The 24,626-nt window shown below is 37.4% G+C and overlaps 1 protein-coding gene across 21 annotated transcripts in view; it reads left to right on the forward strand.

The window, feature by feature from the left end:
• Positions 1-24,626, forward strand: part of EIF4G3 (eukaryotic translation initiation factor 4 gamma 3) — a 343,452-nt gene that overhangs the window by 151,431 nt on the left and 167,395 nt on the right. For all 21 annotated transcript variants that reach the window (XM_080801932.1, XM_080801933.1, XM_080801934.1 and 18 more), the window contains one exon: positions 23,613-23,708. In XM_080801932.1, the coding sequence (XP_080658058.1) occupies positions 23,679-23,708 (30 nt within the window). In that variant the 5' untranslated portion in view covers positions 23,613-23,678. The remainder of the gene's footprint in view (positions 1-23,612; positions 23,709-24,626) is intronic.

The raw sequence follows: 24,626 nt of genomic DNA on the forward strand, positions 1-24,626 counted from the left end.
GACATGTTTTTCTCCAAAATAGACCTGACCTAATTGAGTTGAAGCTTGCTAGCCTAATTAGCCTCCTGTTTTTGCTTGTCTTTGTTTTTGTATTGTCAGGAGCACTTGGCATATTGGTTGGGGTGGAGGTAGAACCATGTGATTCCTAAAATGAGCTTTATCATAAGCTTGTTGGGAAAGCTTTCAGGGAACTGTAACTTATTAGTGGGAATGGGAGAAGACGCCAAGTGTTGTGGTAAGACAGAAATTTCCACTGTGTTACTGGGAGCAGGAAGGCTATTGGTGGGTGACTCAGCTGTTTTCTAAACCTGTCTCATGTGATTGAGTGTGCGTGATGTCTGTTTATTCTTGGCAGGGTAAGTACTAGGGGAGTCACATTACGCAGCAGGCATAATGTTTATTTAACCAGCTCTGTGATGATCTAAAAATAACTTGTAGGGGATTTTTGTTTTCTCATTGCATTTAGCATCATAAGATAGAAAAATCATAATGGAGACCCACTGGTGAGGGTTTTTCCTTATAGATAACTTTGAATAAATAGTTTGCCAATACTTTTTCAATTCTTTCAATGTAGAGATGAATGTATAAAGGATACATAAAAGGTTAGAAAAATAAGAAAGTCTTCTAATTATACAGAAAATAATTCTGTACAATTACAATTTAGCTTGTATCCTGGACAAACAGACATTTTGGGTGCTTCAGGTATTTATGTGCTTAAGTTTTACATAGGAACTTTGTTTCCTTTTTGTCAGGTTATAGCCAATGTCTTTTTGAAATGGAAATGTTAGTGTGGTGTATATATTTCTGGATTTTATGTTAATAATAAATTATGATAATATTTTTACCTTGATGTTCTTGTTTTACTAACCCTTTACTCAAGATTTGCGCCATCATGTACTGTAATTGGGCCTTCCAGTGTGTCAAAATGTTGTTATTACCCTGTTTGCCTATTTATATGCTTGGCTCTGAAAGAGAAAGCACTTGGAGGTCTCAGTGTATCTAATAATCTCTTCATTTGTCAAAGAAGCAGTGAGTCACTATGACTTCTTCTATTTGACATCTGAGTGTTCTTGCTCTTGGAGGTGCAGTTTATGCAGCATATGTACTTGTGTGTCTGAGATTATTTCCAAAGGGAAAGAGAAACTGGATTCATTAAGAAGAAATAAATGCCAGCATTCCATTAACAATAATGTTTAACTGAGTGGGGATATTTGATAAGTCTATTAGCCTGTAAAATTACTTTACTTTTGATGATTGATACTCTATATAAGGTGGGAAATACATACTTTTTCATGTTGATGAAAAAATGACTTTTGCATTAAACAGTTACTACACTGTATTTGCTTCATTCTGTGTTTCCAAAAATGTTAAGCAAACATGGGAAGATTTAAGTTTTTATTTTCAATATTAGACCATTAGGATATTTACTAGGATTTCTATTTTGGCATCTTTTTACATGTGCTGTCACTAGGAATTTAATATACCTGGAATGGTATATTAGAATACAGACCTTCAGGGGCACCTGGGTGGCTCAGTGGGTTAGAGCCTCTGCCTTCGGCTCAGGTCATAATTCTGGGGTCCTGAGATCGAGCCCCGCATCGGGCTCTCTGCTCAGCAGGGAGCCTGCTTCCACCTTTCTCTCTATCTGCCTGCCTCTCTGCCTACTTGTGATCTCTGCCTGTCAAATAAATAAATAAAAATCTTAAAAAAAAAAAAAAAAGAATTCAGACCTCTAGGGGTGGCCGAGTGGCTCAGCCAGTTAAGCGTCTGCCTTCGGCTCAGGTCATGGGGTCCCAGGGTCCTGGGATTGAGCCCCACATTGGGCTCCATGCTCATCGCTTCTCGGACTTTTGGCTAAGATCAAGTGTGGGCTCCATGTTCAACAGGGAGCCTGCTTCTCCCTTTCTCTCTGTACCTCACTTGTGCTCCCTCTCTCACTCTATTTCAAATAAAGACATAAAATCTTAAAAAATAAAAAAAAAAAGAATATGACCCTTTCAATTTACTGCATATAAATGGACCCTGACTTGAACACCATTTGAAGATAATTCCAGCAATTGCACTGACTATGGGTGTGTGATCCCATACCTGCCCTCATCTTGATAGATATATAACAAGCTGGTCATTTCTCAGTGTTAACATTATCTGGGCTTGAAACCCAAGGACCAGCCCTGATGCTTGGGCATGATGCCAAGAGCAAATAAGAGAATGATTTCAAATGGACTCAGCTGTTCCATAGGAGACAAATTCAGATTTAGCAAAAGAGAAAGTAGTTCTCCAGTTCCTGTCACATTGGCAGTTGCAACAGATATTCCACTGAACCCTGCATGACACACAGACACAGTGTTCTCCTCTGCAGTGGAGGATTATTTCTGTTTCCTCTACTCACTTGTGTTTCTTGATGTCCAGGGAAGGGGGGGCTGTTTTTGTTTTCTCATAATACCTCACACTTTGTGAGACAGGAAACTAGGTATTTTGGTTGGATCTGATTCTCCTCGTTACTCTCCTTTCTTGGAAATAAAAGATAAGAATGTGGTTTTTCCCTTCATTGAAATAGAGGGAAAGGCGTTGTGTTTTGTACGGACTGCTAAATGATTTTCTGATCTGTTAGATGGTTTTGTATAGCTAGCTGTTATTGATGAGTTTCAAGTTGATTACAGTGCTTTATCAAGTCATCAGTAGTTAAGGCGGGTCTGCTTTACCAAGTACTGCTTAAAATGCAAGAAGTTATAAGCAAATATATGTAAGTATATATGTACAAATATGTATGATTTTGACAACTAATTGACGAGGTTGGATAAATTTTATTGAAACAAAGTTCTTTGTGATCAGACTTTGAGCTAGAGTAATGTTGATACTTTAACAAAGGTTGGTACTTAAAATAAAAATATATTGATAAATAAAACTTTTTAATTTGTGAGATAAACATAAAATTTATGATCTTAACTATATTTAAATGTGCAGTTCAGTGGTGTTAAGTAAGTACAGTGATGTTTTCTGCCATCTCTCTCCAGAACCCATATAATCTTATAAAACTGAAATTCTGTATCCATTTAATAATTCCCCATTTGCTCCTTCCCAGCTGGATCTGGCAACAGTTATTCCATTTTCTGTCTCTAGATTTAAGTAGTTTAGATATTTCATAAGTGGAATCATGCAGAATTTTGTCTTTTTGTAACTGGCTTGTTTCACGTAGCATAATGAATGTCTTCAAGGTTCATTCCTGTCACATGTGTCAGGATTTTCTTATCTTTTGTGACTGTATAATATTCCTTTGTATGTATATACCACATTTTGTTTATTCATTCACATGTTGGTGGACACATTCACTTCCATGTTTTGGCTATTATGATAATGCTACTGTGAACCTAAGTATAAAAAGATTCCTTTGAGGGGCGCCTGGGTGGCTCAGTGGGTTAAGCCTCTGCCTTCGGCTCAGATCATGATCTTAGGGTCCTGGGATCGAGCCCCACATCGGGCTCTCTGCTTGGCGGAGAGCCTGCTTCTCCCCCTCTCCCTCTCTGCCTGCCTCTCTGCCTACTTGTGATCTCTGTCTGTCAAATAAATAAATAAAATCTTAAAAAAAAAAAAAAAGATTCCTTTGAGAACCTTGCTTTCAAGTCTCTTGAGTATATATATATATATATATATATATCCAGAAAAATAGAATTCCAGGACTACAAGCTTAATTCTGTTTTTCATTTTTTGAGGAACTGTCATATTTTTCATAGTGGCTATACCATTTTACATTACTACCCCAAAGTGCACAAGGGCTCCAGTGTTCTGTACATCCTCATCAACAGGTGCTATTTTCTGTGTTTTCTTTCTTTTTTTTCTTTCCAGTAGTTATCCTAATGGGCTTGATTTGTTATATCATTGTAGTTTTGATTTGCATTTTCCCAGTGGTTAGTGATGTTGAACATCTTCTCATATGATCATTGGCTGTTTGTGTACCTTCTTAGGAGGAATGCCTATTCAAATGTGTTTACTATTTTTCAGTATGGCCGTTTGGGTTTTTTTTGCTCTTGAATTGTAGGATTTCTTTATATATTCTGTATCTTAACCCCTTATTAGATACATGGTTTACAAATAATTTCTGCAATTTTGTGGGTTTTTTTTTCCACTCAGTTGATTGTGTCCTTTGGTTCCCAGAAGTTTTGTTTTATTTTGTTTTCAAATTGGAGTATAGTTGACATACAGTTTTATATTACTTTCAGGTGTATAATATAGTGATTTGATGATTCTATACATAATGCAGTGCTCCCCAAAAGTGTAGTTACCATCTGTCGCCATACAAAGTGTATACACACCAGGGGAGTCCAATGTGGGACTCAATCCCAGGATGCTATCAGAATCCGAGCCAAAGGCAGACAGTTAATCAGATGAGCCACCCAGGCATCCCCTGCTCAGTATATTTTCTTATAAGATTTTTTATAATTTTAGTTATTTGGTTTTGATCTTTGATTCATTTCAAATTCATTTTTATATATAGTGTGAGATATATTCATTCTTTTGCATGTGGTTATCCAGTTGTTGTTTTTTTTTTAACATTTTATTTATGTATGTGACAGAGAGATAGCAAGAGAGGGAATACAAGCAGGGGGAGTGGGAGAGGGAGAAGCAGGCTTCCCACTGAGTAGGGAGCCCGATGGGGAATTGATCCCAGGTCTCTGGTATCATGACTTGCGCTGAAGGCAGACACTTAATGACTGGGCCCCCAAGCGCCCCATCCAGGTTTGTTTGTTTGTTTGTTTTTAAACATCATTTGTTGAAAGACTGTCGTTTTCCTTCCCCATTGAATAGTCTTGGCACCCTTGTTAAAAATCATATGCTAGTACATATGAGGGTTTATTTCTGGACTGTCCTCATTCATTCTGTATGTCTGTCTTTATGCAGGTACCATAGTGTTTTGATTTCTATAGACTTGTAACAAGTTTTGAAATCAGAAAGTATGAGACTTCCAACTTCCAAGATTGTTTTAGCTATTTAGGGTCCCATGAGATTCCTTATGTATTTTAGGATAGGTTTTTCTATAACTGCAAAAATGTGTCATTGGGATTTTGATAGGGATTGCATTAAATCTGTAAAATTCTTTGGGTAATAGTGACTTCTTTAAACTAGGCAGTCTTTTAGTCCATGAATGTGGAATCTCTTTCTGTTTGTGTTTTCTTTCGTTTCATTCATTAGTGTTTTGTAGTTTTCACTTTACAAGTCTTTAATGTCCTTGGTTAAGTTTAATACTATGTATTTTGTTATTTTTGTTGTTATTGTGAATGAACTTGTTTTCTTAACTTCATCTTCAGTAAAGTACAGAAACACAACTGATTTTAGTGTGTTCACTATGCTGCAACTTTGGTCAACTTCTTAGTAGTTCTAACAGTGTTTTGTGGAGTCTTTAGGGTTTTCTAGATCATGTTGTCTTTGAACAGAGATAATTTTGCTTATTCTTTTCTAATTTGGATGCCTTGTATTTCTTTCCCTTGTTTGATTACTCTGGCTAGAATATCCAGTACTATGTTGAATATTTGTGTTGAAAATGGGCATCTTTGTCTTACTCTATTTTTTTTTTTTTCTTTGTCTTATTCTTGATCTTAGAAGAAAAGCTTTTGGTCTTTCACCAAGAGTATGATGCCTGATGTGGGCTTTTCATGTATGGCCTTTATTATATTGAGGTAGTTTCCTTCTATTTCTTGTTTGTTGAGTGTTTTTTTTTTTTAAGATTTTATTTATTTATTTGACAGACAGAGATCACAAGTAGGCAGAGAGGCAGGCAGAGAGAGAGGAGGAAGCAGGCTCCCCGTCGAGCAGAGAGCCCAATGCGGGGCTCAATCCCAGGACCCTGGGATCATGACCCGAGCTGAAGGCAGAGGCTTAACCCACTGAGCCACCCAGGCGCCCCTTGTTGAGTGTTTTTATCATGAAAGTATGTTGATGTTTGTCAAGTGCTTTACATGCATCTGTTGAAATGATCATAAACTGCCCCCCACCCTTCTTTCTGTTAGTGTTGGTGCATTATATCGATTGGGTTTTGTATGTTGAACCATCCTAGCATTCTAGGACTAAATCCCAGTTGGTCATGTGCTGTTGAATTCTGTTTGCTAATACTCTGTTGAGGATTTTTTGTTTTTTATATATCTCTTCTTAATTATGCTCCAGGCCCAGCTGACTGAGAAACCTAGGGGCCTCCCAAATCCATCTTTTGGAAGAAGAATTAAAACCATTTATATTTAAATTAATTGGCACTTAAGGATTCACTGTTGCCATTTTGTTAATTTCTTTTGTTTTTGTTTTTAAGGTTCTATTTTTAAAAATTTATTTATTTATTTTAATAAACATATAATGTATTTTTATCCCCAGGGGTACAGGTCTGTGAATCGCCAGGTTTACACCTTTCACAGCACTCATCATAGCCCATACCCTCCCCAGTGTCCATATCCCCACCACCCTCTCCCGTCCCTCCTCCCCCCAGCAACCCTCAGTCTGTTTTTTGAGATTGAGTCTTTTATGGTTTGTCTCCCTCCCGATCCCATCTTCTTTCGTTTTTTCTTTTCCTACCTTCCCCCAAGCCCCCCACATTGCATCTCCACTTCCTCATATCAAAGAGATCATATGATAGTTGTCTTTCTCCGATTGACTTATTTCGCTAAGCATAATACCCTCTAGTTCCATCTACGTCATCACAAATGGCAAGATTTCATTTCTTTTGATGGCTGCATAGTATTCCATTGTGTATATATACCACATCTTCTTTATCCATTCATCTGTTGATGGACATCTAGGTTCTTTCCATAGTTTGGCTATTGTGGACATTGCTGCTATAAACATTTGGGTGCACGTGCCCCTTCGGTGCACCACGTTTGTATCTTTAGTATATATACCCAGTAGTGCAATCGCTGGGTTATAGGGTAGCTCTATTTTCAGTTTTTTGAGGAACCTCCACACTGTTTTCCAGAGTGGTTGCACCAGCTTGCATTCCCACCAACATTGTAGGAGGGTTCCCCTCTCTCCACATCCTCGCCAGTATCTGTCATTTCTTGACTTGTTAATTTTAGCCGTTCTGACTGGTGTGAGGTGGGATCTCATTGTGGTTTTGATTTGTATTTCCCTGATGCGGAGTGATGTGGAGCATTTTTTCATGTGTCTGTTGGCTATCTGGATGTCTTCTTTGCAGAAATGTCTGTTCATGTCCTCTTTCCATTTCTTGACTGGATTATTTGTTCTCTGGGTGTTGAGTTTGCTAAGCTCTTTATAGATTTTGGATCCTAGCCCTTTATCTGATCTGTCGTTTGCAAATATCTTCTCCCATTCTGTCAGTTGTCTTTTGGTTTTGTTTAAGGTTCTGTTTTTAAGTAATCTCTACACCCAACATGGAACTTGAACCCTGAGATCAAGAGTTGCATCCTCCACCAACTGAACTAGCCAGGCACCCCATTTTGTTATTTACTTTATGACTTAAAACTCTCTTTTTTTAAAAAATCATTTTCCCCCTCACTGTCTTCCTTTGTATTTAGTTGAGTTTATGTAGTGGCATGTTTTGAATCACTTCTCATTTCCTTCTTGTGTATATCCTATATATGTTTTCTTTCTGATTACCATGAGGATTACATGTAACATCTTAAGATTACAGCCATCTGTTTTAAACTGATAACAGTTTAATTTACAAATAACTTACAAATACTCTACTTCTTTTCACCTCTGCCTCCTCCCTCTTTTATGTTACTGGTGTCATAGATTATGTCTTTCTGTATTGTATATACAGAAGATGTACCTAATCTAGATTATTAGTTTCATGCTTTTGTTCTTTAAATCCCATAAAATAATTAAACAGTTATGAGCTAGAGTTACACGAATACAGGTTTTTATATTTGCCCATGAATTTAACTTCACTGGAGAACTTTGTATTTTTCTGTGGCTTCCAGCTACTGCCTAGTATTTTTTCACCTTTATTTTTGATGGACATTTTTGAGGAACATAGAATTCTCATTTGACAGGTTTTTTCCTTTCAGTTGTTTGATTATAATGTTTCTTGCTTGGAGTTTATTGAGCTTCCTGTATTTGTGTGTCCTTGTCTTTCTTTGAATTCAGGGTATTTTCAGCCATTATTTTTTCAAATTAGGTTTCTGCACCTTTCTTTTCTATTTTCTCCCATAATGCATATATGGATTTTTTTCAATGAGGTCCTTTGTATTCCTTTTTTTTTTTTTTAAGATTTTATTTATTTATTTATTTATTTGACAGAGAGAGAGAGAGAGAGAGATCACAAGTAGGCAGAGCAGCAGGCAGAGAGAGAGAGGGGAAAGCAGGCTTCCGCCAAGCAGAGAGCCCAATGCACGGGGTCTCATCTCAGGACCCCGAGATTACGACCCAAGCCGAAGGCAGAGGCTTAGCCCACTGAGCCACCCAGGGATCCCTTGGTCCCTTATATTCTTCAGGCTCTGTTCACTTTCTGCCTCTTCCTACTGCTCCTCATCTTTCTTCTCCTCTCTCTCCCCACTTTTCACACTCGGTAATTTCAAGGGTCCTCTGATCAAAGTCACTGATTCTTTTTTCAGTTTATTTAAGTGTGCTTTTCAACCCCTCTAGTGAATTTTAAAAATAAAGTTACTGAGTTTTTCTACTCCAGAATTTGATTCTTTTTTACAATTTTTTTGATACTCTGATTTGTGCTCTTTTCAAAGTTTGTTTGGTTCTCTCTTTTTTAAATAACTCTTTTTTGATGCTCTGATTTTGCTCATATATTGTTTTCCTGGTTTTCTTAGGTCTCTGTTTTCCTTTATTTTCTTGAGCATATTCAAGATTATTGTTTTTGTTTTGTTTGTTTTGAAGACCCTGTCAAGTAACTCCCAAGTCTGTGTTTCTTTAAGGTTGGTTTCTAGAGATTTACTTTGTTCTTTGGTCAGTTTTCCCTGTTTATTTGTATGCCTTGTAATTGAGCATTTGAAAAGCAGCCACACCCCCTAGTACTGGGGGCCTGGCTCCTTGCAGGGGAAGACCATTCATTACTCATCAGTGTGAAGGCATAAAGATCTTCTTAGGCATTTTTTGTTCATACATCTTCTCTGGGCATTTGTGTGTGGTTTCCCTCCAATTCCACTATATCCATGGCTTCTTTTAAATGTCTCAGTTTCCTTAAGAGTCTTACCCTTGCTCCTTCTCATGGCTTTAAATGTTCTGTTGTATTCCCCCTCCTGTAATCTCTTGCACCAGATGCCTGCAGGTCTGAAGTCTCCCTGGGGTTCTCATGTAGCTCAGCAGGTGCCCCTGCTTTCTGTGGGACTCCAGGGTGATATACAAACTATGCCATTGTTTCCATCAGTGCTCTGAGTATGGTGAAATAGAAACCAGTCTCTTAAGCAGCCCCTAGGTAAGCCAAGTCAGAATGTTGCACACAAGTTCCATTTTTCTCTTCTGTCTCAAGGGAGAAACTGGCAATTGGGTGGCTTCCTCCAGACTGTGCCATGCCAGGGAGGGGGTTTGGGCAGGGGCTCGCAAAACACCACTATATTTCCTATCCTTTTGAATGTGGTTGTGTAGAGCTCAGGAAGACAGTTTTGAGAAGGTTGAAGGTGCTCAGAAACAGTGTAGATGGAAAATTGTTTTAGGTTCACAGTAAAACACAGGACCTGTGTAAATATGAGAGAGTGAAAACAACTGTTTCACAGCCATCAGGAATGGCAAGTGTGGTTTTTGGGTTTTTTTAAGGATAAACTTAAGAGTAGAGAAATAAAGTAAGTGTTCAGTATTTTCAGAGCAAGAGGAGGGTCACTTCTAACTTTAGTATTAATCTGGGTCAGTGTTTCCAAATGTTTTGATTGAGGACCTCTTTATACTCTTAAATAGCTCTGGGGTTCTCAGTATTTTTTTCATGTTATGTCTATTAGTATTTGCTACATTAGGAGTTAAAACTGAGGAATTTAAAAATATTTATTTTAAAGTAAAAATAAAGTTCATTTATTATACACATCAATAATATATTTTTATGCAAAAATATTTTCCAAAACAAAAACATTGATGAAAAAGTTGTATTATTTACAGTTTTGCAATAATAGAAGTTAGGTGGGATCTCATATCTCTTTTTGCACTCTAATTGTTACAGTATATTACTTCAGCTGAAGTATATGAAGAAAATACAGTCTTACACAGGTGTGTAGTTGGGAAAGGGAGACATACTTTATACAGTCCTTTTCAGAAACTTGTGGTAATTCTTTGAAATTATGTCACATTCATTAAGTGGTAACGTTATTTGCATTCTGGAATCTGAATCAATGTTCATGACCTGTTGGTCCTCTGGTATGTTAAAATCTACTGGTGTGTCTTGCACTTGAATTAATTATCTACTATTATATGAATTTGTAATATCACACATTGGTCATTCAAAAAATACTGCTTCACTGAATTTTACACAAAACTTCTTAAAAATGATTTTTTGTTTTTATTCATTTATTTGAGAGAGTGAGCACAAATAGGGGGAGGGGCAGAGGGAGAGTGACAGACTCTCTGCTGAATAGGGAGCTTGTGGGGCACAATCCCAGGACCCCAAGATCATGACCTGATCTGACAAAGTCAGACACTTAACTGACTGAGCCACCCAGGTGCCCTATACACAAAACTTTTTATTACATGGTATAAAAAAATCACGTTCTCATCGGAAAAGTCTAAATATTGGGAAGGTACCAAGCTTGTAGTGACAGATACGTATTTTCAACAGTCTAATTTTTATTTGAAAGTTTTAATTTTATTATTGGTAACAAATACTGTTTATTTTCCTTGATGTGACAGGCTCACTTTGTTCATCTTTACTAAAATGTCTGCCATGTACCAGAGTCTTCATAAGCATAGTTTGTCTATTACTTATTCTTTCAAATAAAATGGTGTTGCATGAAATGAGCATGTAATTCAGCTTTTAACTCAAGCAGTTACTCTTTCTCAGTACAGACATCTTATGCCAGTATGCTTTGGAAGTGCACTGTTTATCTTCTCTTATTTGGTCGCACTAAGTATTAAAAAAGACATGTGCTAAAGCTTCTTTACTATGTAGTTCCAGTTTTATAATGTTTTATATGTGACCAAATCACAGAGATGAGAATAGACTTTAGGTTGCCATGGATTAGGTGCATGAGAGCGAGGGAGGAAGGGAGGAAGGTAAATATGGCTATGATAGGGTGGTCTGATGGATCCTTGTGAAGAACCTGTTATTTATTCTGTCTGTAGTAGTGGTGATACATATCTATACATGTGATAAAATTGCCAGTAACTAAACACAGGAATGTGTATTGTACATAAAGCTGCTGAATTATGAATAAGGCTGATGCACTGAATCAGTGTCACTTTTCTAGGTTTGTTGTTATACTGTAGATATATGTTACCATTAGGGAAAACTAGATGAAGAGCATCTGTGTGGAAACTCTCTGTATTATTTTTTAAACTCCATGTGAATTTAGATTTACTCAAGAAGTAATAACTTTTACTTTCACATAAATGGCACTCTTAAGTACTTTTTTTTTTTTGTAAGTACATAGAATGTAGAAGTGAAGACTATGGGTAGTTTTACCCACCTTGCTTTTCTGTCATTAGTGCAAGTGTTAGCACAGGCTAATAATAGCTTAGCATTAATATTTTGAAAATGTTTTCCCTGGCAGACCCTCTAATTGAGCTCTCAGGAATGCCCGGACATCTGCAGTCCACAGTTTGAGAATCAGTGACCTAAAGCTTCCCAGCCTTTATTTAGCTGAGGAAAACAAGTAATATACTTAAGACTGTATATGGGTCTCTGCCTCTCTCTCCAGTGTTTTATATTATACTCTTGTTTGTTGGATATTACTGTACTCTCTGAAAACACAGAAATAGATGTTTATAATATAAATGGCAGACATGAGAAGAGTAAAACTTTCAAATTAACAGCTTTCTATACCTATGCTGTGCAGTACGGTAGCAACTAGTCTTATCTGGCTATTTAAGTTTAAAATCTAAAAGATTAAATGTATATAAATAAAATTTAAGTGGAGTTAGTAGTTATGGAGTTCCAGCTTTACATGATGAAAAAATCCTGTGGATCTTTTGCACAGTGTGCATATAATTAACACTAATGTCCAATTAAAAATGATGGAGGGACGCCTGGGTGGCTCAGTTGGTTAAGCAGTTGCCTTTAGCTCAGGTCATGATGCCAGGGTCCTGGGATCAAGTCCTGCATCAGGCTCCTTGCTCAGCAGGGAGCCTGCTTCTCTCTCTCCCTCTGCCTGCCACTCTGCCTGCTTGTGGGCTCTCTCTCTCTCTCAAATAAATAAATAAAATCTTTTTAAAAAAGTGGTTGAGCTATAAATTGTATTATGTGTTTCGTACCACAATAAAATATTCTAATTTTTTAAAAAGATTTGTTTATTCTTGAGAAAGAAACAGAGCACACATGAGTGTGCGAGCACAAATGGGAGGGGCAGAGGAGAGGGAGAGAGAGAATCTTAAGCAGACTCTGTGCTGTGGAACCCGAGGTGGGGATGGGTCTCACAACCTGAGCCTGAAACAAGAGTCGGATGCTTAACCAAATGTGCCACCCAGGTGCCCTTAATATATTTTAATTTAATAAATTCATTTAAATAAAATGAAAAATTTGTGTTTTCAGTTGCATTAGTTAGATTTCAACTATTTAATGTGGCTAATGGCTGACATATTGAACAGTTTAGATGGAGGCCATTTACAGTTGTTGCAGAAATTTCTAATTACATTGGTTGTGTAACATTCAAGAAAATAGTTCTCAAGACGTTGAGGTGCTTGGAGGCATTGTGGATACCAGCATGGTCAGAGTGTTGGTCTAGACTTTACCTTAGGGTATTATCTTTGCTTTTCTGGCCAGATTTAATTATCAAATATTTATTTGTGTGGTGGAAGAGTTTCTCACTATTTATATTCTATAGTAGCTAGTAACAAGCATGAAGGAATACATTCATGTATATGCACACACATATAAAGAAAAAGAATAAAACAGTTCAGAACTTCTATAAATTAATAATTACGTTTTAAAAATTTGGTGTAGCTGTAGTCTTCTTTTCAGATTTTAAAAGGTATTCCCAGCTCTGAATGATAGAAAAAGATTTGCCTCTAGCACCTGTACAGTTTAATATTTTACATTCTAGCATTTTATATTAATAATGGAATTTTTTTGGTACCATGAGTTAAGGGTATATATTCACCTTTTACCAGAAATTATTATCCAGTTATCCCAAAACATTTTATTAAGTAATTCTGTGTATTTTTCTACTGACTTGAAATGCTATTAGTACCTTCTATACATATATGTGCTTATTTCAACATTCTCTGTCAGTAACATTCATTCTATATCATGTTATTCTGTATCTTTTTTAATGACTATAAAAGATTATACTCTATGGCTGAGTAAATCATTTTTACATTTATATCTATCTTTTATCGGTTAAGCTGTGAATTTCTTGAAAGTTAAGAAACCTGCACCAATAAATCTTCATCCTCATTTTTGTACATAGCCCACAACTATATATAGTGTCTCTTTGTGTTAGATTTCAATAAATGCTGTTGATTTAATCTTAATTGTGATTTATGAGATGACATTTATATTCCAAGAATATTTAGAATTTTGCAAAATACAGAATTCCTACTGGATTTTCTGGCTGAGTTTCTTTTTCTTTTCTATCATGTGAAGAGGAAACTGAAGGATAAAGGTTATTTCCATGACTTTATTATTAAAGTAATCCTTTTGATCCTTGAATAAGGAAAAACATGTAATACAGAATTTTTAAATAGAACCATAAGTTGTATCTTGTACTTTCCTTCCAGTTCCCATTCCTCTGAAGTAGGTGATGCTGTTTGCTTAGCAAACTAAGTTTGCCTAGGAAGACATCTTATGTAAATTTATTCATTTATTAATATATTAATTTTATGTATCAAAAAATCCCCACAAGTAGGGTGCATTTATATTCTCTCATTGAATTACTGTAGTATAATTTCGCCTCTTACTTAGAAAAACACCAACATTTAACATGCCTCCCCTTTATTTGGCCTTATGAATATATCTGTTCCCTTTTTCTTTTTTTAAAAGATTTTATTTATTTATTTGACAGAGAGACACAGCGGGAGAGGGGACACAAGCAGGGGGAGTGGGAGGGGGAGAAGCAGGCTTCTTGTCGAACAGGGAGCCTGATGGGGGCTCGATCCTAGGACCCTGGGATCATGACCTGAGCCGAAAGCAGATACTTAACGACTGAGCCACCCAGGCACCCTGAATATATCTGTTTCTTGAAAGGAATTCTTGTATCAAATGGATAAGCTTATTTAAAATGTCAGACTATGAAAACACTAATTCAAAAATATTTTTGCAGCATCATTTATAATAGTCAAATTATGGAAGCAGCCCAAGTGTCCACTGATAAATGGATAGACAATGAAGATGTGGTGTGAATTGTTGAATCACTATATTGTACACTTGAAACTAATGTAACACTATTGTTAACTTTACTGAAATAAAAATTTTAAAAAGTAAAATTTGGCAGGTGTTATCTACTAGCTCCTCAGAACGTTGTGGGAACTTAATTTTTTCTTTTCTTTTCTTTTTTTTTAGATTTATTTATTTGAGAGAGAAAGCATGGGGAGGGGCAAGGGACAGAGAGAATCTCAAGCAGACTCTATTCTGAGCATGGACACCCACACAGGGCTTGTCCCGTGACCCTGAGATCATGACTTCGGCCAAAACCAAGTGTTGGTCTCCCAACCAAATGTGCCACCCAGGTGCCCTGCAACTTCATTTTTCAATCAGATTTGCATGTTCATGCACACATTCACAGTATTGAATTTAGACATTTTGGTCGTATTTGTTTCAGGTGAAGGAAGAGTCTTAAATAGGAGAATCTTAATTATTTTTAAATATTTTATTTATTTATATGACAGAGAGCACAATCAGGGAGAGTGGGAGAGGGACAAACAGGCTCTCCGCTGAGCAGGGATCCTGAGGTAGAGCTTAATGCCAGGACCCTTGGGATCATGACCTGAGCCAAGGCCAGCTCCTTAACAGACTGAGCCACCCAGGTGCCCCTTTCATTTTTTTAAAATTTATTTTTTTGTTTTAGAGAGAGAGAGTGTGTGTGAGTGAGCAGGGGGAGGGGCAAAGGGAGAAGGAGAATCTCCAGCAGACTCCCACTGATCACAGAGCCCAATGCAGCACTTGATCTCAGGACCCTGAGATCATGACCTGAGCCAAAATCAAGAGTCAGACACTTAACCGACTGAGCCACTTAGGCAACCCCTGTTAGAATTATTTTTGTTGGTTTAAGTCCATTGTATTATATTGCCAAAATTGAAAATCCTTGTTGATTTTTTCATATATTTTAAAAACCATCACATCTGGACCTGATGCTATATTATGGTGTTCTGTCTTGTAATGGAATTTACCCTCAGATTTTTATCTTTAAATATCCAAATCACTGTTTCTTAAATAGTTATTATGGACTTAAAGGTTATGTCTGCAGCACAGAAACTGTTTTGGTTGGCTTTTTTTAAATTGGCATTCTGTTAGCAGTTTGTCAGTTAACACCATTTGCTAGTTTTTGTTACTGTTGTGTTCTTATTTCCCCAAGTTGATAAGAAGGTATCAGTGACTTAGGAAGGTTCATTGAAACATAAAAGTAATGATGAAAATGAGATTTTAAGTCTGTAACTCATGTAAATTTAACAGTGAACTGATTGACAGTTTAAATATGAATAATTCATATATATGTCTTTGGAGAAGTAAGTCTTTGTAATACCTGTGAAGGTGCAAAAAGAAAAAGGACAAACAAAACCTATGATGACTATTGAAGTGATATTCTGTTGATCTGTCCCTAGTTCTCTGTTCATTCGATATTATGAAACACGCTTATAGAATTTTCCTATTTAAATATTTGCAATATTTTCCAACAAAGTATAGTAGTATATTAAGCAAGTTATTCCAGAGTGACTTAAACTTGGTGAATCAGGTCATTACATGCAGAGAAGAGAGAAAAAAACCTAGACCCATCTTTCACAGTTGCACTCTTTGCAGCATCGACAGGTACAACTTTTATCATTCCAAAGAAGTTTCTAAAACCAGCCACAAAGAATTGAGTAATCCTCTGAGAGAAGCTAAGTGAGCTATTATAGGCAAAATTCCTTTATCTGTGCTTCTATTAAAATCCCATAATGGTGGGACGCCTGGGTGGCTCAGTTGGTTAAGCGGCTGCCTTCGGCTCAGGTCATGATCCCAGCGACCTGGGATCGAGTCCCACATTGGGCTCCTTGCTTGCCAGGGAGCCTGCTTCGCCCTCTGCCTCTGCCTGCCACTCTGTCTGCTCTCTCTCTCTCTCTCTCTGACTAATAAATAAATAAAATCTTAAAAAAAAAAAAATCCCATAATGGCACAATGGCCACAATGGCATATGTTGTGAAAGTGGAATCACTTCTGTGTGTGGCTGTCATCAGATATTATGCTTCGTGTTTAGATGAAACCGCTTGTGTAGAATATGAATCTGCTCTTGGCATACATATAGATTGAGTAGAAGAAGTACTTGATTATTTTTTGTTTAAAATAGTAATTCAAAGCTAAAGGAAAATAAATTCTTCTAATAGTATTCATTTTAAGACCAATGATACAGTGCATGTATTGACAGGGAACCAGCTATATGTGTTGCCAGGAATGGTGTATAACCTAATGAAAGAACTTGTGCCTGAATGGTAATTCACATGCCATTTTTTCAGTCAACTGTAGATGTGTTTGTTGCCTTATATGTCTCCAGTGTTGAAGATATTAATGAAAATTTTGTATTAAGTCAGATGTGGCCATTAAGCATATTTTCAGCATCTTCTCTGAAAACAAATTAGGGTGCTCTTCCTTTTTGTAGTACTGTAGCTCTGGGAAGGCAAAATTCTCATGTAACTTCTTGAAGGTTAGAAAGAGAACACTTCTGTATGTTTTTTGTAAGTTGTACTTTTCAATGTTGTATTTGGTATCTTGACAGAAGCTTTTGCTTCAACCAACATCAACTAAATGTTGAGAATAAAGTGTCAAGATTCCCTTAAACCAACAAGCCTTACCACTGAGAATATGGCTTTCTTAACAGTTACTCACTTTGTTTAATTTGACAAAGAATGAAATTGGTGCTGTATTTTACAACTATATCCAAAATGTTGTTATGAAACTCGACAAAATACTTTTCAATTTAGAGTGCAGACAGAGTTGATAAGAATCCACTTACCTCTCTTGGAAAGGAGGCAAGATGACAGAGGAGTAGGGGATCCTGTTTCAACTGGTCCCCTGAATTTAGCGGGATATATATCAAACCATTTTGAACACCCATGGAATCAGCCTTAGATTATGAATATATATCTGGATCTCAACAAGCAGAAATGCAGCTGCTTTTTGCAAGGTAGGATGTTTAGAGTCGTGACTCCGTGGGGAAATACCAGAAGATGAGCAGAAGGCGGGGAGGGAACCTCCAAAGCTGGTACCTTGGAAGGGGGTACAACAGCAGAGTGCCAATTCAGAACCCTTAGAAATCTGCTCTAGTGAGAGACATACCTCTCTAATGGGGGCTCAGGAAATGAAAAGGCAAAAATTCTAGGTGTAGAGCATTGTGGTCTCAGTTTAGGGGGAACCACAGAGCAGAATGGGATTCCTGAAATGGTAGAGTACCTGAGCATTGGAGACAGGAAACAGGTTATGGTTAGTGAACCCAGGAAGGGACTCTCAGCTCCGATTGCCATAAACTGGGAGCCAGGCCAGTCGATAACTGCTCTTTCCTTCAAGAGCCTGAAAAAATCTGGAACCTGAACCTTCAACCAGGCAAAAACTCACAGCATGGTAGTGGCCAGGAGAGGGCTTCAGAGCAGAACCTAGACCTGATTCCAGAGTTTTAGGTGTACACATGAACTCAGCCACTCATGGTTTTAGAATCACAAAGGGCAGTGGCACTCCTGGGCCCCTGAGACTACTACCTCTGAGAGAGTTGCTATGGGCGCGCACCACAGGAGGCCGCAGTTTTTAGCAACACCTGCAGAAGTGGAGATTGTTTGTCCTGGAAGGGCTATTAAAGAGGACAGATTGAGATTTTTCTGCTCTGGGCCAGAAGTTTGGCTGCAGCTATTTTTGCTCTGATCTTCTGAAGAGGCAGGGAAAGCATCCAGGGAGCAAAAGCCACACAGAAGACTGGTTTCTACTGAGCCCATCCTCCTGACAGGGAGCAGGGTATCTCTGCACAGGTGGGGTTACCTGAGAAACAGTGCGGCAGGCCCCTCCCCCAGAAGACAGGCTGGAAGAACAGGTGGATGAGAATCCTATGGATCCTATGAGGCTGTAAAATCCCAATGCCAGAGGAAAATTGTATATTGAGCTCCAGATGTGACTTCACAACTTGTTTATTTTTCAGATTTTTTTTCCTTTTCTCATGCTTTTTCTCTGTTGTTTTTTTCTTTTTCTCTTCTCTTCATTTCAGCTAGATGTCTGTTATATCAGCTTATTTTTCACAGTTGCTTTTTAACTTGTATTTTTTACACATGTACACTTTTTAAAAATAGATATATGCTTTATTTTAGACCTTTTTTCACTCTGTTCAGTTTTACCTTTTTCATATATACAAATTTTACTTTCCTTTTAATTTTGGGATGTGGTATCCTCTAACACACAGACCAAAATAAACCCAGGAACAACTGAAATACCCTGTTTTGCCCAATGAGAAATTATAGCCCACCATTTTTCAATTTTTCAATTTTATTCTTGTGTTTCATTTTTGCTTTAGTTTTTCTTTGGTGGTGGTGTTTGACCCCTCTGCATTTTGCTAGGGTGCATCTAGCTTGGGTCATGGTTGATATTTTGGACTCTGCATTCACTCAGCCATTCCTTGACAGAATGACTAGGAGGAGGAACTCTCAACAAAGAAAAGAACCAGAAACGATGTCCTCTGCCACAGAACTAAGGAACATGGATATAAGCAAGATGTCAGAGATGGAATTCAGGATAGTAATCATGAAGTCAATTACTAGGCTTGAAAAAAGCATTAGTGACAATATAGACTCTCTAAGGGCAGAAATGAGATCTAATCAGGCTGAACTTAAAAATGCTATGAATGAGGGGTGCCTGGGTGGCCCAGTCATTAGGCATCTGCCTTTGGTTCAGGTCATGATCCTGGGGTCCTGGGATCAAGCCTCGGGCTCCCTGCTCGGCAGGAAGTCTGCTTCTCCCTCTCTCACTGTCCCTGCATGTGTTCTCTCTCTTGTTATGTCTCTCTTTGTCAAATAAATAAAATCTTTTTTAAAAAATGCTGTGAATGAGATGCAGTCTAAACTGGATACTCTAAGAGCGAGCATAAATGAGGCAGAAGAGCAAATCAGTGATCTAGAAAAAAACTGATAGGAAGGAAGCTGAGGAAAATAGGGATAGGCAGCTAGTAGCCCATGAAAAGAGATCAAAAAATGATGTCATGAAACATACCAATGTCAGAATTATTGGGCTCCCCGAGGAGGTGGAGGGAGAGGGAAGACTAGAAGGTATATTTGAGCAAATCATAGCTGAGAACTTCCCTAATCTGGGGAGGGAAACAAGCATTTGTGTCCAAGAGGCAGAGAGGACTCCTCCCAAAAATAAATAAAAATAAGTCAGCATCCCAATATATAATAGTGAAACTTGCAAATCTTAGAGCCAAGGAAGTTACCCTTAGAGAAGCTAGAGGGAAGAGATTTCTTATATATGGAGGGAGGAACATCCGAATAACATCAGACCTGTCCACAGAAAGCTGGCAAGCCAGAAAAGGCTGGCAAGACATATTCAGGGTACTACATGAAAAGAACATGCAGCCAAGAATACTTTACCCAACAAGGCTGTCATTCAGAATGGATGGAGAGATAGAGCTTTCAGGACAGGAAGAAACTGAAAGAATATGTGGCCACCAAACCAGCCCTGTGAGAAAAATTAAGGGGGATTCTGTAAGTGAAGAGCAACCCATAAGTCACACAGACCAGAAAGAAACAAAATCTATAGAAATGGACTTTACAGGTAATAAAATGACACTCAATTCCTATCTTTCAATAGTACACTGAATGTAAATGGGCTGATTGCTCCCAATAAAAGATACAGGATTTCAGATTGGATAAGAAAGCAGGAACATCCATATGCTGTCTACAAGAGACTCATTTTGAACCTAAAGACACCTCCAGATTGAAAGTAAGGGGATAGAGAACCTTTACCATGCTAATGGACCTCTAAAGAAAGCTGGGGTAGCAATCCTCATATCAGACAAATTCAATTTTAAACCAAAGACCATAGTAAGAGATGTAGAGGGACACTATATCATACCTAAAAGGTCTATCCAATAAGAAGATCTAACAATTAAATATCTAAGCCTTTAACATGGAAGCAGCCAGTTATATAAACCAGTTAATAGCCAAAATAAAGAAACATTGATAATACATTAGTAGTAGAAGACCTCAACACTTCACTCAAGCAATGGACAGATCATCTAAGCAGATCAACCAAGAAACAAGACCTTTGAATGACACATTGGACCAGATGGACTTCATAGATACATACAGAACATTCCATCCTAAAACAACAGAATACTTGTTCTTCTTCAGAGCAAACAGAACTTCCTCCAGAATAGGTCACATACCGGGTCATAAATCAGCTCTCAACTGGTACCAAAAGATTGAGATTATCACCTTCATATTTCAGATCACAATGCTGTGAAACTGGAACTCAACAAGAAGAAATTTGGAAGGAACTCAAACACTTGGAAGTTAAAGAGTATCCTGCTAAAGGATGTTTGGGCCAACCAGGAAATTCAAGAACTTAAACAATTCAATGAAACTAATGAGAATGAAAACACATCGACCCAAAACCTGTAGGATACTGCAAAGGTCGTCCTAGGAGGGAAATACATAGCCATCCAAGCCTCTTCAAAAAAATTAGAAAAATCCTATATGCCCAAGCTAAACTTAAACCTAAAGGACCTGGAGAAAGAACAGCAAATAAGACCTAAACTAAACAGAAGAGAAATAATAATGATTAGAGCAGAAATCAATGAAATACAAATCATAAAAGCAGTAGAACAGATCAGTGAAACTAGAAACTAGTTCTTTGAAGCAATTAGTAAGATTGGTAAACCTTTGCCCAGGCTTACCCAAAAGAAAAAGGTTTTATTCTGGGATGCAGGGTGGTTCAGCTTTCAGAAATCAATCAGCGTGGTAGAGCACAGTAATAAAAGAAAAGACAAAAACTGTATGATCCTTTCAACTGATGCAGAAAAAGCACTTGATAAAATACAGCAGCCTTTCCTGATTAAAACTGTTCAAACTATAGGGATAGAGGGAACATACCTCAGTATCATAAAAGCCATCTATGAAAAGCCCACAGCAAATGTCATTCTCAATGGGGAAAAACTGAGAGCTTTTTCCTTAAGGTCAGGAACATGATAGAGATGCCCACTTTCACCATTATTGTTCAGCATAGTACTAGAAGTCCTAGGCTCAGCAATCAGACAACAAAAAGAAATAAAAGGCATTCAAATTGGCAAAGAAATCTACTTAACCTCTCTTATGTTGGAATAGTTAACTTCAATTAAAAAGTTAACTTTAAGTTGAAATAGTCAACCTCCAGCCTTCTAGAGTTTGAATGTGATACATAGACATAAACTTGATTTTTCAAACAGTGCTAAAAATTATCTTTGGTGAGAAATCCATGGCTAACTTTTGGGTCATATGTGATGCAATTACCACCTATTTGATAGATTTGAGATGCTTGCTGTCATAATTTTCAATTTGTGGTCAGATTTAGTACACCTGTTGTGAAAAAGGGAAACTAACCTGATGTAGGTAGGACCTTAATGTTGGTTATAGAGATGGGTATAATGTTACCATGTTCAAAGATTGCAAGTTATCCTCTGTGTCCAGTATGTGTCCATTGATTTTGTTTTGTTTTCATTAATTAAAAGTTATGATAAAGTTTTCAAAGATTTGCTTTGAAGATTTTGTGTGTGTGTGTGTGTGTGTGTGTAATCTCTACACCCAATTTGGGGTTTGAACTCATGACTGCAATATCAGGAGTTGGATGCTACACTGACTGAGCCAGCCAGGCATCTCTCAAACATTTGCTTTAAATTGTTAATCCCAGCTAAACTGCCACTAAATGGTCAGCAGACACTAAAAATTGTAGAATTTTCTTTTAAAACAAAGTTAGAATACTTTCTAGAGATAGCATTTACTTTGTTACCTTGGATAAGACACTTGTATTTTCTTTTCTTTTTTTTTTTTTTAGAGATTTATTTATTTGTTAGAGAGACAGGGAGAAAGAGAGCAAGCTTGCCAGTGGGCGAAGAGGGAGAGAATCTTTTTTTTTTTTTTTAAAGAATTTATTTATAATTTATTTGACAGAGAGGGATCACAAGTAGGCAGAGAGGCAGGCATGGAGGGGCGGGGGGAGCAGGCTCCCTGCTGAGCAGGGAGCCCAATGTGGGCTCCATCCCAGGACCCTGAGATCACGACCCAAGGCAGAGGCTTAACCCGCTGAGCCACCCAGCCTCCTTGAGAGAGAGAATCTTAAGCCGACTCCCCACTGAGCGTGGAGCCTGACGTGGGGCTCAGTCTCTTGACCCACAAGATTACGACCTGAGCCAAAACCAAAAGTCAGACACTTAGCCAACTGAGCCACCCAGGTGCCCTGACACTTGAATTTTCTGACCTTTGATTTCCTCATTTGTAGAACTGGCATTTTGGTAATAAAAGGTGATTGTACAGTAATTGATTTTTGCTCATTTAATCTTAGGAACTTACTTGTGAAGTAGATTAGCTAATATTTTTACATTCATGGGAAGGATAAATTACTTGCCCAAGTAAATGGCAGTTGGGATTTGAAGCCAAGTCCTGTGATTCTGTGTCCATTGCTATTGCCCTTATTTCATTTTAAACATGTTACAGATTTCTTTTTTTTTTTTTCCTGGATTCAGTAGCACAAATGCTAGTTTGTAGTATTTAACATGGTTTCATAATGAAAAGCTTATACTCTTATTTTCAGAAAACCTCTGGTAAGTTAGTACATAATACCACTTACACCATGCTTTTGTCTAAAGTTCGTATTGATTATATATTTTTATGTAAAAAAAAAAATGGTCGTGTAAAAGGATTAAAGTGTAAGCAGTGGAAGAGAACAGCAACAATATAGCAGTTAACCTAGTGAACTGCTAATTTGGCTCTGGGGTGTCTTCCTCAACGGTTTTCTTTGCTTGTAGGTACTTTGGAAAACTCACCACAGCAGTAACACATTCTCTCAGCCGTGTTTCATTTTGTTTGTGGCATGGTCTGTCCGTTTCTGAAATAGATGAATTGACAGTGAGTGCTCTTTGTACTTAGGTTATCAAATCATTGTACCTAGTTGTTGGGTTGCAGATGTCTCCTTATCAGGAGGTGTTTAAGGTAACCTCTTAAAAAATGCCACTCTGATTCTGAATTGCTGTGTATTGTGGTAAAGATAAGTTTTTAAAAGTAGACCTGTAAACTGTGCTAATAAATACTTTTATAAATTTCTTTTGAATACTTTGAGTTATCCTGCCATATATATTCAAAATATGATATTGTTCTTGTCATTTTTTTGACAGACCCCATATCCCTCTGGACAGAATGCAGGTCCAACCACGTTGGTATACCCTCAAGCCCCTCAGACAATGAATTCACAACCTCAAACCCGTTCTCCGGTAAGTATACAGAAGCTTGTTCTAGACAATGTTTTCCGTTTAAGTTTGTGTTTTTAGGAGCTTGGGTTCCTTCGGCTAAAACTTTTACTCGTTTTTGGAAACTTGTTCCAAGGACAGTTTATTTTACTTTATTATTATTATTGGTCAGCACTACATTTTCAGACTTTGAGTATAGGAATAATTTTAAATTTATTGAGAGAAGAAATGGAGCTTTTTATCTTCTTTTACTTTTCTGTGGCATGATTTTTTTTTAAATCTGGTTGCATTCAAGTTCATTTCAGCTCTTAATTTGTTGTACTGTTCACAATTCAGGAGGACAGTAAAGCACAGTGATTTTAAAAGTAAATTAAATTTCATTAATTAGACTCTCAAATTTCAGTGGTTTGGGAAGTAAGATTTCTGAATCGGTGTCACTAGATCAGTTCTAACCATTTGACAGTTTGGACATATGCATGACATACACCAGTGGTGTATTCATTTTTTCAGATGTTAAATAAATTGCGATACAAATTAAAATGCTGTCATCCTCTTTGCTCATCCTTTACATGGATTGCAATAAATATTGCAAAGACTGAGAATTTACTCTAGGTTCATCCTTCTGTTTCACAAAAGCATATAGTGGCTTCAGCTGTCCATTCCTTAGAACGTCGTTTCCTGCCCTGCATGACTAATTTTTGCCAGAAGGTGCTTCTGTAACATCTCATGTTGTATCTCACATTCCTACTTGTATCTCAACTCTGTTTTCCTCAGAGTACAGGTATCTTCTTTTGGTTCCGCACCCCTGCTTTTTTGCCTGTAGTATAGGGGTATTTCATTGTATTAGCTCCTATTCATTTGGTTTTATGCATGAACTGAGAAATGTTGAAATGTATGAAAGATTGCTCAAAGAACTAGAGATCATGGACTGCACCAAAATGT

Source organism: Martes martes (assembly GCF_963455335.1).
Source record: "Martes martes genome assembly, chromosome: 4".
NCBI classification, from domain to species: Eukaryota; Metazoa; Chordata; class Mammalia; order Carnivora; family Mustelidae; genus Martes; species Martes martes.